The sequence below is a fragment of the Enoplosus armatus genome, chromosome 9 (genome assembly GCF_043641665.1).
Source record: "Enoplosus armatus isolate fEnoArm2 chromosome 9, fEnoArm2.hap1, whole genome shotgun sequence".
Lineage (NCBI taxonomy): Eukaryota > Metazoa > Chordata > Actinopteri > Centrarchiformes > Enoplosidae > Enoplosus > Enoplosus armatus.
In genome coordinates, this window is record NC_092188.1 from 1,292,384 (window position 1) to 1,307,489 (window position 15,106).

The 15,106-nt window shown below is 44.0% G+C and overlaps 1 protein-coding gene across 1 annotated transcript; it reads right to left on the bottom strand.

The window, feature by feature from the left end:
* Positions 1-1,476: 1,476 nt before the first annotated feature.
* On the bottom strand, positions 1,477-3,786 carry LOC139290055 (complement C1q-like protein 2). Its single transcript, XM_070911747.1, has 3 exons — positions 3,513-3,786; positions 1,856-1,984; positions 1,477-1,763 (listed from the first exon to the last, which is right to left on the bottom strand). The coding sequence occupies exons 1-3, from the start codon at positions 3,784-3,786 to the stop codon at positions 1,477-1,479; spliced, it is 690 nt and encodes a 229-aa protein (XP_070767848.1).
* Between the last annotated feature and the right edge of the window lie 11,320 nt (positions 3,787-15,106).

The window sequence follows — 15,106 nt, forward strand, 5'->3', positions numbered from 1 at the left end:
ACACACTGGAGAAGCAGGTCCAGTAAGTGACCCTGCAGAGGTTCGATCCTGCAGAACAGAGAGCCGTTTAAAAACGAAATGACAGCAAAGTTGAACTGTGATTTTGTTCTCTGGAACCTCTTCAAGGATCTGAGGATTCACATTTGAGAAAGCTTTTGTTTTGGAGGATTCCAGTGACCCACCAGGATTCCCCACAAAGACCTTTTCTGTACTGACTCAAGTTAACCGAAACCGTGTGATGAAATCACGGCACTTTGTCGTCGATAAAATGGATGAGAGTGATTGTTAGTTTCAGGTGGTTCCTAAAATGTAAAATAGTGGATGTGTTTGACTGTAGCTGACTGCTCCTGTTGGCTGCCAGAAACACCAACAAGTTGGCTTCACAGCGTTTGTTTTTCAGCAGAAGTCAAAGAGAAGAAGAAACTTTCTTTAACAGACAGGAAGTTTCTAGATGAGCTGGATCGTGTTGGATGTAACGGGGCTGGTGGTCGAGGATCCGTTCTTTAAAGCACTTTAAAGGATCTTCTCAGACTGATTCTCTCTGTTGTTAAAGGCCACTTCACGCTGACCTCTGACCTCTGTGGCCTTCTTCACCCGTTGTGCTTCAGTAGCACAGTAACCTGAACCTGCTCATCTCGTTCACTCAGTAACTGTGAAGTTCAGACTCACTGGGGGGGAGGATGGGGGGGGGGCTTCTTTGTTAGAGATTTGTTGATGCTGGTTTTCTGATTATTCTTGAGTTTATTTATTGACTTTAAATTGGATTACAGGATGAAACTGGAGCTTTGTGTTCAGCTGATTCAGAAACAGCCTTTGGCCTTTACTGGATCCAAGATAAACCGGTTCAGCACGCAGATCAGATCAAACCCCGTCGGCCCAGTTTCACGGTGTTGATGATTAACGCCGCAGTGGAGCGCCGCCTCTCTCTCTAACAGCTGTGTTGTGTTTGTGTGTTTGCCTCGCGGGCTTTATTTTCATTCTGACTTCATTAAAAGGGAACAATCCACGGAGACGGAGTCTGATCGATTGATTCTTTCCTTCTGAGACAGCGTGGCCATCGCCGGCTGCACTGCTATAATATGACAGACCAGAGAGTTGGACCATTATAATAATAATAATAATAATGAAAATAATAATAATGAACTTTATTTACGTACAACATGAATCAAATCAACAGAAGGCACTTTTAAAAAAAGTGAGTTAGTGTTTTAAAAGACAGAGTTCGCCTCCCTGATCTCCACCGGCAGGTCCGTCCAAAGTCTGAGAGCCCCGACTGCAAACGCTCTGTGGCCTCCGTGAATCAAAGTGGACTTTGGAACAACAAGGAGCTCTCGGGGCTTTGTAAGTGATCAGTAATCTGTTAAAATCTATTCTAGAAGCAGCTGCCAGCCGGCGTGAGGAAGCCAGGATCGCTGGAATGAGCTCATGCTAATCTGCTCGTTGCTGCTATGACATCACCTTGTCATGATTGGTTGATTACAAAGTGAAAAGCAGGAAGCCGCTGAAGGTGTTGTGGCTCTCGTTGTTGTCGTAAAGTCCTTTGTTCGCAGGGAGACGCAGGTAGACGACGTCGCCGCTCTGCAGCTCCAGAGTCACTCCGTTGGACATGTGTTCAAAATATCCATTATTGACGTTGATCTCGTAGGTCAGCAGCAGTCGCTGACCGTTCTTATATAACGCCACACCCATGTGCACCTCAGAGCGGTAATCCATGCCGGTGAACCTGAAGTAGTAGACTCCTTTGACGGGGGCTGTGAAGATACCTGCAGAAATAAAAGTTGGGAAAAATCAAGTTGTTTTATTGATTGTATTGATTTTGCAGTGGTGTTCGACGTGCGCAGCGTTCAGGCGGCACCTGTGAAGGGGTTGTAGGCCAGGCCAATGTTGGTGAAGACATTGGAGTAGACGATGGTGGTGTCGGTGTTGAAGGGTCCCAGCAGTCCTGAATCTGTCAGAGCAGCAGTGAACGCCACCTTTGGGCCCTCTGAGAAAACACAACACACAGGAATATTTCTTTCTTAACATCAGATGTTACGTCTGATGTCGATGTTCATGGTTTCCAGCGGATGAATCCTGATGTTCTCGGTAACCCCGACCTCTAGACCTGCCTGACGTTTCCACACACACGAGATAAACCAGTAACCTAATGGCCCATTTTCCAATAAACTTCACTGGAAATATTCTGGACAAAACATCTGATGTCAGGGTTGACATGAAACCTGCTGTGGACGTTCGTGGTCCCCAGAGGATGTATTCAATCTTAAAGTCTCAAGTCTACTCATTTAATTTGAGGTACTTCTACTCCACTGGAGTACAGACACAGGAGGACAGTCACAGGGTACAGACACGGGGACAGACACAAGAGGACAGTCACAGGACAGACACAGGAGGACAGTCACAGGACAGACACAGGGGGACAGACACAGGAGGACAGTCACAGGGTACAGACACAAGAGGACAGTCACAGGACAGACACAGGAGGACAGTCACAGGGTACAGACACAAGAGGACAGTCACAGGACAGACACAGGAGGACAGACACAGGAGGACAGTCACAGGGTACAGACACAAGAGGACAGTCACAGGACAGACACAGGAGGACAGTCACAGGGTACAGACACAAGAGGACAGTCACAGGACAGACACAGGAGGACAGACACAGGAGGACAGTCACAGGGTACAGACACGGGGACAGACACAAGAGGACAGTCACAGGAGGACAGTCACAGGGTACAGACACGGGGACAGACACAAGAGGACAGTCACAGGACAGACACAGGAGGACAGACACAGGAGGACAGTCACAGGGTACAGACACGGGGACAGACACAAGAGGACAGTCACAGGACAGACACAGGGGGACAGACACAGAGGGACAGACACAGGGGGACAGACACAGGGACAGACACAGGAGGACAGACACAGGGGGACAGACACAGGAGGACAGACACAGGAGGACAGTCACAGGGTACAGACACGGGGACAGACACAAGAGGACAGTCACAGGACAGACACAGGGGGACAGACACAGAGGGACAGACACAGGAGGACAGACACAGGAGGACAGTCACAGGACAGACACGGGGCAGACACGGGGACAGACACAGGAGGACAGACACAGGGGGGCAGACACAGGAGGACAGACACGGGGCAGACACGGGGACAGACACAGGAGGACAGTCACAGGGGGACAGACACAGGAGGACAGTCACAGGACAGACACAGGGGGACAGACACAGGAGGACAGTCACAGGGGACAGACACGGGGACAGACACAGGAGGACAGTCACAGGACAGACACAGGGGGACAGACACAGGAGGACAGACACAGGGGGACAGACACAGGAGGACAGACACAGGGGGGTAGACACGGGGACATCTGACTGCTGGAAGACTTTAAGGACAGTTTACTGATTGTACTCACAGACTTTTACTGTAACAGAGTATTTGTACAGTGTGGTATTAGTAGTTGTACTGCAGTAAAGGATCTGAGTACTTCCTGCCTGACCCACCTGTCTTCATGAGGGTCTGCAGCTCTGCTCTCAGCTCCTGCAGCTGTCTCTCTGTGGACGTCAGTCTGCTGTTCAGGACCTTCAGCTCCGCTCTCTGCTCCACCACCAGGTCTCTGAGCTCCCTCACCTCCGTCCACACGTCAGGCTGGACGCTCGGCTGTTTGACGTCAGCCTCCTTCACCTCCACCTCCACCTCCACCTCCCCCGCCTCACTGTCTGCTGCTGCTGAGTGGGACAGACTGAGGAGGAGGAGAAGAAGAGTGACAAACGCCATCATGACAGTGAGCGAGCTCTCTGAACGTCTGGATGAGACTCTGAGGACGGACTCTGAGGACGGACTCTGTGTCACAACACAAAGGTCACACGATGCCTTCAGGTACGCCTAGTAAACCCCAACGGTTTTTAGTTTGGAAGTCTGTGTCAGAGCCTTTTGTTGCACATTTCAATGATTTAGCACCTAAAACGGACAAACTGAAGACTGCTGCAGAAATATGGTTTGATAGTTTTTGTTTTGCTGAAGTTATTTTTTGTTAAAATGAAGAGAAGAAAATTCACGTGAGATGTAACTGACGATGCTTTAATGAATGTATCAGTCAAATGTTTGGCATTTACATTAAAACCTCATAATAGAAACACAACACTGTTAATTATTATTGTTTAAATTATTTGTTTGGGTTTGTTGAGAATGTGCTTCCGTGTTAGAGTTCAGATATTTCCGATGGCACTTGAAGGCAGCAGTGGTGGAGCGTTTCCTGATACGACACGACAGTCTGACAATGTTGGGGGGGGGGGGGGGGGGGGGTTCAAATATAAGAAGAGTAATGAAACCGTCACACACTGTTTACACACAAACAGAACTTCAGGTCAAATGGCAGCTTTTAGACATTTCAAACATCACACAAACACAAACATGATGAAACTTTGGATTCTTTGGATCAGTAGTGGGGTTTTTTTGCGGGTTGCTGGACTGTCCCGCACTCTCTCTCAGTGGTGTTCCCATTATTTTGTACAGCCCTGTCAGTGTCTTTTCCTGTCTGTCTTTCCTACATTTGACCACAAGGTGGAGACACTGTCACACTAGTTAGTAATTAGACTTCATGCTGATCTGAGACGGGACATTATTTATGACAACAAACCAACAAACAAACAAACAAACAAACTGATCTGGGTTCAACCTGCAGCGCCTACAAGAAGTGGAGGGATGTAACTAAGTACATTTACTCAAACACTGTTCTGAGGTACTTGTACTTTACTTGAGTATTTCCATTTCATGCTACTTTATACTTTTACTTCACTACATTTTGGAAGCCAATGTTGTACTTTTTACTCAACATTTATTAAATAACTTTAGTTGCAGATTCTGATTATTAATACAGAACATACATCGACTAATAAATAATACTGTATTATTATATATTAAACTAGCCAACAGTATATAAAGTAGCTGAATGTGGCTCCAGCAGCATCAGTGAACAGTGCTGTAATATATATTATTCTGAAGTATTCTGCAGAATGAGTACTACTATACGTTTATTTTGATGCTAATACTTTTTTACTTTTACTTAAGTAACATTTTGAATGCAGGACAGAGTGTTTCTACTGGTGTCGTATTACTACTTTTACTTAAGTAAAAAGATCAGAGTATTTCTTCCATCGCTGACTACAAGTAAAGAAGAAGAAAAGTCACAGCTGCAGATTAGATTTGTTGAGCGCCACCTACAGACAAGGACAGTAACTGCCGCTCAGATTCACAGAGAATCACATCGTGTCTTCATCGTTTTGGTGAATTATATTGTGAAGTTTCATCAGAGCATCTGAAAGAATAAATGAATGAAACTAAATAAATGAAAACATACGATTAAATGAATAATAAAAAAGGTCAGATAGAAGAGAAAAGGGGAAACAGACACAGAGGTGATGAGATGATAAGTACTTTTTATTTTTACTGCTTTTATTTCATTCATGCCGTCTGGTCTTTCTCGTGTTCTGGTGCAGTTGTTGATTAAAGGTCCTTTAATATGTCGTAAATACGGTGATCACCAAAGTGACGGATGACTTTCTCCAGACTAAACCCTCCTGATGCAGCCTCATCCCTGTTGTGGTGCTCTGCTCTCCTGAATCACCATTTACACAAATGAAATCAAGGCTTTCGAACCTGATCGGTGGTGTCTGCTTATGAGCAACGTATAAAAACCAGGAAGGCTTATTGTATTTTAGTTTTTATCTTCATTTTTACTTGAGGAGGTTTGTCATCTCAGATTTAACAACATCTTCATCTTCCTCCTCCTCCACGATGATCAATAATGTAACTTTTGTTGGTTATTTTTAACCAAACATAAGACTGTTTTATCCCAGAAGACTGAGAACGTACAAAAGTATTAGCACTAGAATATACTTACAGAATAATATATATGTATTACATTCTTGGATTAGAGGTTGAGCTAATTTTAACTACTTTATATACTGCGGGGTCATTTCTTCCATAAAAACTCGTCATCATTTATTAGTTGATTATATTTGGTATTAATATGTTAATAAAGGGTCAGAGAGGCTGAAGATGTTTTCATGCGGTGACATTTAGCAGCTGAGCGCTGACAGTTAATGAGCTCTGGGTGTTAATGGACTCGTCTTCTCTTTATTATTACAGCTGTTTGAGTTCTCTCTGCCTCGCTCTGCAGCTCTCCGCACTCTCTGTAGTATTACTGCTGCCACTGCTGGTACTAATATCTGTTATATCACCACATTAGGAGTTCTTTTCCCTGTTGAAGACACGAGTTAAATAACCAGCGTGTTTGCTTTGTTGAGACCTTTTACTTCAGTAAAAGTACTAATACCACACTGTGAAAATACTCCACTACAAGTAAAAGCCCTGCGTTCAAAACCTCACTTCAGTAAAAGTATGTAAGTATTATCAGCAGCGTGTACTTGAAGTATCAGCAGTAAAAGTACTCATGTAATGCAGTAAAATGTCCCCGTCAGTGTTTCTGGATTCAGTTTCCTGCTGTAGATGTTTCAGGTTGAGCTCATTTGAAGTACTTTATATACTGTTGGGTACTTTCGTGTACAGCGATGCATCGTATTCTATATATTCTACATTCGTCGCCGTCCTGTGAGAAGCACGTCATCCGATCCGGATCTGAGGGGGGGTTAAGTAGTTTATTCAGCTGAAGGAGGAGGAGAGTGCAGTAAATGTACCTCCACCACACAGTTCTGGATGTATTCCACTTCATTATTCAGTCTGACATCATGTTCATGTCGCTGACCTCTGCTGAGGACCGGTGGGAGGTTACAGGGCCCGAACCAATCAGCAGCGTGATGCACTCATCCTGCTGTCGCCACCGGACTGAGCAAATATACCAGACGACCTTTATAACGTTTAACTTTGTGTTTTAATATGAGTTGTTACTCTTAAATTCATTGTTTGTATACTTCAGTTTCATGTAGTTAACAGGTTGATTTGCGCTTTCATATTTAAAATGTGCTGATCTGTGATCAGCTCTGAAGGGTTGTCACTAGTGTCTAACATCAGGCCTGATGTTTGTGAATGTGCTGTACGGCTTCGGCCAACAGGTGGCGCCCGTGAGTGAGTCGAGCAGGTTTTGCAGGAGAAGAACTAGAAGAAGGATGCTGTGTTTGTAGTGACAGAGGTCTGGCAGGTCTGGCAGGTCTGGTGTCTTAGTGTAGTCGTGACTGTGCAGCTGGACGTTGACAGCAGAGGCAGCAATGAATGCAGATTTGATTAATTACACAAGTGAAGCTGAAAACTGAAAAATACATTCAGGTTGCATTTGCAAAAATGTTGATGTGAAGCAGACGTGATTTATATCAAATGGATTAAATATGTGAAACCACTGGTGCAGACTGATCCAGAGTCAGATCTGCTCGTGTCTTTAAATGCGGAGGCGCTAAAGAGACCCGATGACTCACATTGATCATCACAAATGATGAATGACGTAAACTCATCTGGTCCCCGTCCTCTGTGGACATTTGATATTAGTGTTTGTAGAGAACAACATGTTGAACCAGACATCATCCTCAGAGCTCAGCACACAGGACTTATTAAAGCCCGTAATAAAGTCCTGTAACTCCTCACAGTGATGCTCTGGAGGAATATTTTAATGAGACCTGCTGAGTGTTCACTTACAAAACACAGTTTATCAGTCAGACCGGCAGGCGTGTTCCTCTGCACATGGGGAGCAAACCCACAGCTTTTTGAATATTTAGATCCTTTTCTGTTGAATAATTGACAAGAAGAACCTGAAGGGGGCCTCTTCCACTTCCTGTTGAAATGGCAACGATACTCAGAGGAGCAAAAGACAGCGATGACACTTCATCTGCTGATTAAAGATGGACGGATGATACATGGATACTAGACAGCCCACGCACTGTTGACAACACACAGATGGAGAGACTTTTATTAATGAATTGTTATTAATCAATGCTTCATATCAATCAATGGCACTAATAAAGCATTTCTTCATTTGCAGCCTGGTCTCTCTTTAGTCTGACATGTCCCCAAAGAAAGAGACATAAAAGACTCTAACCCACCAAACCAATCATCAAAATCATTTCAACTGAGAGGCAAAAAGAAAGCACAGACTTTCATGTGAACACGTTGGAATGAGACAGTTTAACATCCGAGGCCTGACATGTTCGGTCCCTCCAGAAGAGCCTGTTCTCAGAGATCGTCTGAGGGACACTGACCGTTAAAATTACTGCACCTCAGCGACGTACTGGGGGGTATTTGGAGGGGAGTGTGTTGTCATGGCAGTGGCAGCTGTGGGCAGATTATCTGCAGACATCCAGGGACCTGAGAGACAAACGCTGGCGTCTCTCTGGCATTTAGCAGCAGGTACTTTACAGGTGGAGGTGTGGAGGCCTTTGGATGAGAGCAGATCAGCTGTGATTACTGCCAGGATGGCGTCAAAGGGACACTTCAGTGTCTGCATGCCTGAGTTCACGGTGATGCTTCAGCTGTTCGTCTCTGAGACAGTCCGAGGTTAGAAATGTTTACTTCATCATTTCTTCTTCAGTCGCTGAAGTCCGACAGGCTTTATGACGCAACAATCCCTTAAAGATAAGTGAAAACTGACCAAACACCTTCATCTAAATCCAGGTGGTTTTATTAACGTTAGGGGGTCTGAAATATGTTCAGGTGCAAATATATTTAGTATTTACTAGGTTCAGCCCAGATTTAGAGAAAGTTAACGGCTAAATTAATGGATTGTAATGAATGTCGGGATATTAAGGTCATTTAAGTAAAAACATTCTGTCCAGGTTTAATCTTTGGATGTTTTACAGGAAGTACCTGCTCACAGACAGATGTGAGCAGTAAATCCTGTTCCAGTGTCTCCATCATGTTTCCATCCTGTTGAAGCTGCAGCCATCTGGACGGAGATCCATTATTGATGTTTTGCTTCCACTCTGCAGTTTTCCAACAAGCCCTCATCATCACTTTACTCCTGTTTAGATTCCCCCGAGTGACACGTCATGTCCCAACAACACAGAGTCATCCCCGCTTACACTCTTTAAATGTTCATGTTCGCTTCCCAATGAAAATATCATCATGATACATTATGCGACATTTAGGAGGTTTCACATGAGATAAACCACATGTACCTTCATGTGAATTCATGGTGTGTTATTGATGTTTTCATGTGATATCTTAAATTTCTTTGTGAAATATCTGAAACTCATGTGTCTATATATGTATATATGTATATTCATCACATATAAAACGCCTGTAAACCACATGTACCTCAATGTGAACTAATGTTCCACATATGATTAACATGTGAAATCATCTTAATGTCTGAAACCTTTAACATGTCAAAGATTTTGTCAAATTGCCTCCAAAACCAAGAAAACATCATCTGTTTGTTTTCATTGATGACACATAAAACAAGAAATAAAAAATCCTTCTTTTTTATTTTATCACCAAAACATTTAAAAGGATTTGAGCTGCTGCGACACTTTATTGGTATTTTTATTTGAGAAACATCATAAGCGATTAACCCGTCAGCGACTCCTCAAACTCCTGACCTCTGACCTCTGACCTCGAAATCAGTGATCCATAGACGACGAGGGCGACAATCGGCTCGGCTGCCACAGAGGCTTTACCTGTTGGCATGAACGTCAGCATAAAAAGAGGCCAAACCCTCACACAGCCGATGTGTTACCATGGTTACCCTCTCAGTCTCACGCACAGTCCAGATAATTAAGCCGAGTGTTTCTGTGGCGATTATCTGTGGCAGCCATTTTAAGTGTACACATTTACATTTGTGTGATGTCTCAAGACACAGAAGGATCTTTTTCTCTGTTGTATTTACAACAAATGATTCCATCTAATGAAGAACATCTAATCAGCTAATCAGCTAATCATTCATATTGTGATTACCTGATCATTTTATTATGTCATTAAAAACTAATAAGATTTGCTCACACATAAAATCTCTCATAAACATCATTTTGATCTATTCAAAGAACAATGTGAAGCTGTATTATCTTTTATCATGAATTTACAACTATTTATATCTGCAACTCTGTCCAGAGGTTCAAGCTCAAGGTGACCATTTGGAGAAACTAATCACAACTTAATTTAAAATTGATCTGTAACCAGTAACTCCAGCTGTCAGACGAATGTAGTGCAGTCAGAAAAACAGGAAGTCTCCTGACATGGAAATGGTTAAACAGTTCATTACCAGTATGCTGTATCTAAATATGTGTTTAAGTAAATGTAAATCATGTGTACAACATCATGCAACACTGCACAGGAGGCCTGATCCCGTGTGCTGTCTCTGATATCTCAGTATGTCGAGGTGCGCTGAGTCAGCACGAGGAAGCCCAGTCCTGCGGGACAGAAAGTTCAGGCCGAAGCCTCGTCGTCCCTCCTGGATCTCAGGGGAACAGACTTTACGTGGCTGTGAGGATCCACCTGCTGCTCTCAAGTTAATTCTTCATGACGCCTCCAGAGCTCTGGTTTAAAACTGGACTGAATTTGGTTGACAGGTTACAGCTTGTTGTTATTTACTATTTACTAGATTTCAACATGTAGTTTGCCGTGGTGTGCACTCATATATATACATATATATATATATATACATATATGTATATATATATATATATAATACTTTTTAATATCTGTGCTGTTTTGCATCTTGTGTCTTCCTTTCATCTCCGCCGAGACAAACATGCACATTAGTGCTGCGAGTTCTTCATGTTACATCACAGTCTTCCTCATCAGCAGGACTCACTGTTCCCTCTCGACAGAACAGCACACGGACCAACAGCAACACTTTCTATATGTATCACGCCACCGCCGACTAATCCACTATCAAAGTACTACGTGTATCAACAGGCACGTGTACTTCACTTGTTCTGTGTATATATATTATAAACCTGTTCAAAAGCCCCTCCCTGAATAATAAATGCCTGTTTTTTTTTACCAACAAACAAACAAACTAACACATATATATGATGCTAACGGGAGACAGGAGGTTCAGTCTTCATGGATGCAGTGGAGGGTCTGTGTGGAGGACGTAGAGGAGGCGCTGACTCCCACACTGTGCTAAGCTAATGGCTCTCCTCGGCGGATCCTACCGGATCCCCTCTCCTGACAAAACGCTGTCACTGTCAGGTGAGGAGGAGAGGCCAGAGGCCGACGTGGAGCTGCTGTGGCTGTTAAATCCACCATGTCTCTGCTAGACCGGAATGAAATCCCATGGAAACCTCCGCGGGGGAAATGGATAGTGCAAAGCTGATTCTCACGTGCCACTAGAGGGTTTTCTCAGTTTAAGGTGGATCCAACGAGTTACAACGGCCCAAAAAACATTTCCATGAGGAGAAACGTGCTGCAGCTTCAGAAACGATGCCAACAACACATGCACAGACATTAACAGCAAACACGCTGCCAATACAGAAACGACGCAAAACAAATGCAACGGAAAAACGCAGCACATCCAGTCGACACAACGGAAGTCCTCCGGCCTCAAGGGGGAGCACTAAGTGGGCATTGACAAGGTTCGAGGGGTCATTCAGGTGCTTGTGTTGGTCCTTTAGTAGGTTGTAGTAATCACTGAGGCTCTAGAGGTCCAGCAGTTGGTTCTAGTGGTCCTTTAGGAGGTTCTAGAGGCTCTTTACAAGGTTCTTGTGGTCATTGAGGAGGTCCTGATCCTTTCTGTGGGGCTCCTGTAGTTGGTTCTTGTGGTTCTTGAGGAGGTTCTAGTGGTCACTTTTAGGTGCTTCCAGTAGTCATTGAGGAGGTCCCGGTATTTTAAGGGGTCTGTAGGGGTCCTGCAGGAGGTTCTAGTGGTCACTGATGAGGTTCTAGGAGCCCTGAAGTGGTTCTTGTGGTCACGGAGGAGGTTCTAGTGGGCTTTCAGGACATTCTTTGGTACTTTATGTGATTGTAGTGGTCATCAGGGAGGTTCTAGAGGTTCTTTATTTCTGTGGTCACTGAGAAGATTCTTGAAGTCCTTTGGGTGCTTCTAGTGTTGCTAGTGGTCATTGAGGACGTTCTATGGGGTATTTTAGGACATTCTTTGGTACTTTAGGTGATTCTGTTGGTCATTGAGGAGGTCCCGGTACTTTAAGTGGTCTGTAGGGGTCCTGCAGGAGGTTCTAGTGGTCACTTTTTGGTGCTTTTAGACGCTTCACTGAGAAGAGTCTATGGGTCCTTCAGGTGGTTCCTGTGATCTCTGAGAAGTTTCTAGGAGCTGTCTTGTCGAGACTTAGATGAGGAGGTTGACACCAGTCTAACGTCTGTATGGTGAAGATGTTACTGACACCATGTATCTCCAGACAAACCACAACATCTTTGTACAAATGCAGGTTGTATTAGAGCCAGCTGGAGGACTGCCGGCGGCAGCTCTGTCCTTCCTGTTGTCCTTCCTTTTTTAACTGTGTTGGCATTTGTTTTGATTGATCTGTGAGAGGCTCGTAAAAGGATGGAGATAACCCTCAACCTGCACTGATGGAAGATAACACAGCTGTGAAATGTAATGGCAGGAAACAGACACACAGAGGCTGCTGTCTATATATATATATATATATATATATATATATATATATATATATATATACACACACTGTGTAGACTGGTGTGTTGCCGTGTGGTGGCAGTAACGATGATGATGATGATAATAGAGATTTGAAAGAGATATTGGACAGGAAGAGATATTTATATTCTTTATAACTGTCTTCAGAGCATTTAGACAATACTGCCAATAAATGTATATAAATAAAAGAATCTATCATAAAGTATAAGAACATAAAGTAGTGCTCATATCCTCCTTATGTCCTTTGCTTCTTTCCTCTCGTCCCTACATCTCCCTCAGCAGTTCCTCTCTTTTCCTTTTCCCTCCACCTTTCCTGGCTCTTCCCCCCCCTCTCTTTTCTCTTTTTCCTGTGTCCTTCCCCCCCCTCCCGGCTCTCCGCCCAGACAGACGGTCTCTCAGTCCAGCAGCAGACCAACATCCCTCACACTTCTGATCCCGCTGCTCTGAGTGACTTCACCGGGCTTCACCTGCTTCCCGCTTCCGGCGGTTCATTTCATCTGAATCGGAATTATTGACCGGTTTCGTCTTGTTGTAACGATTAGCGGAGAGTGCGGAGAGTGCGGGTCGTTGCGGTTTCAACGCACTTTGCGCCACGTGCCGGAGTGACAGGTGGAGACGTGTGACGTGAGAAGCGGGAGGCGTTTAAAGGTGGAATAGAAACTTTTCCTGCAGCTTCCCTCAAAGAGCCGTGTGAAGGTCCCGAGGAGCGACACGCGGATTTAACGGCCGCTGTCACGGTGACGGGACGCTGCGCGAGGCTCACCCGCTGCCACGGAGGGCACGCGCCGGGCGTGGGTGGTGAGCTGGGTCACCGACACCGGCTCTCCTGTTCAAAACCACCGAAACGTCCAGGCGGCATGACGGAGAAGGCCGATGCCTTCAGGCAGCAGCAGCCTGGTTCATGTGCGGAGGCTGCGGACATGTCATGAAGGATTTAATGGGGGACCACAGATGACAATAATAATAATAATTATGACAACCAGGAAAATGAATTCCATAATGTTGTAATGAGGAATCCTCTCGACGTAAAGAGAAAGTGACAACAGAGAAAGGTTTGTTCTTGTGCTCAACATGGTAACGAGAGAAAGATGTCATTATTATGGTTATTATGATTAGCGATAGCGATTAGTGATGGAATTAGTATTCTATAAGTAAATCTGTCATTTATGTCAATTATAATATCACTAATATCATGTGAGACTCCATCACAATAAGAGTCCTGCTTTCAAACCTTTATACAGTAAAACATTTGGAAGTATTAGCAGGAAGATGTAGTTATATAGAAAGTATGAAGAATGATCCCTCACAGATTATTGATTGATAGATTAAATATGTTGGTCGTCAGCTAACAGGAAATGTCAGCACACAGAAGCCAAAGAGTCCCGTCTACTACATGAAATAATCACAGTCAAAGAAAAACAAAAGAGAGGTATCCTTACCAGAGTGTGTTTACTTACATATACATACTTACAATACAAATATCAGTATGTATATTGTTTTTATAAATCCAGCGTTGGTCGGCTCTGCTAAAGACTGTTCAGTGATTGATGATGTGATGTTGTGGCAGTATTTCAGTCTCATATCCATCGTGTTTTATGAGCCTGCCATAATCGTGTATTTGCCAAAAGTCTAAATGTAAAGTGGCGTGTGAAGTAGTGCTGGAGTAAATGTACTTAGCTGCTTCCCACCTTCTGAGAACCTGCGCTGATTTTCTCACTTGCTTTTTCCAAATTAAACTTGGTCTGAAATGATATTTCAATCCATGAAGAATAGTGTAAAGCTGTGGATGTGATATGAGCCAGACACATTGACTCTCCACATGTCCAGGTCTCCACCTGCCTGTCAGTGGAGGTCACAGTTAAAATGAGTTTAAATGGACTTTTAACTGCGTGTGTTTTAACTTTTAATAACATATTTCTATCATGGCGACATTTGACTCATATGACACCAGCTAAACACGACGGGCCTGTGGTCGATTACGATTTTTGTCAACTTTAATTATGACATATTTCTTGGATGCCTCATTTTCAAAACAGACAAATATAAAAACCTCATCGTCAGTCGGTTGACACAGTCCGTCATTAAATCTGTCACTTCGTAGGTGGATATCAAATGTTTTTTATGACAGGATGACAATGTGTTTCCCAGTCTGAGGTGTTCACGAGGCTGTACTTGAGAAAACACTCTTTCACTCTCAGTGAGATACGCTCACTCTGTTTTGGATGAGGTGGGCAGGACTGTCTTTCATTTTCCAGTCCCGGGGAGTTTTTCTCCCACGACTCAGCGTGGCCCCAAACTCACAAAGGCCACTCAGGACTGACGTGGACGAAGTGATTACAGTGAATTCGACCGTGACCAACCAAAGCAGGTCTCAGTGTCCTGACTCTGTTATTAGGTTTTAGTTCCAGGAGGAAGTACGCGTCATTGTTGGAGCTCAAATAACAGGACTTCATTCATGTTGAATGTTTTGTTAATGTCTCCCTTGTGTGTATCTACAGTTAACAGGATAAATTATTCAGCTGTGGTGGAAGTGGACTA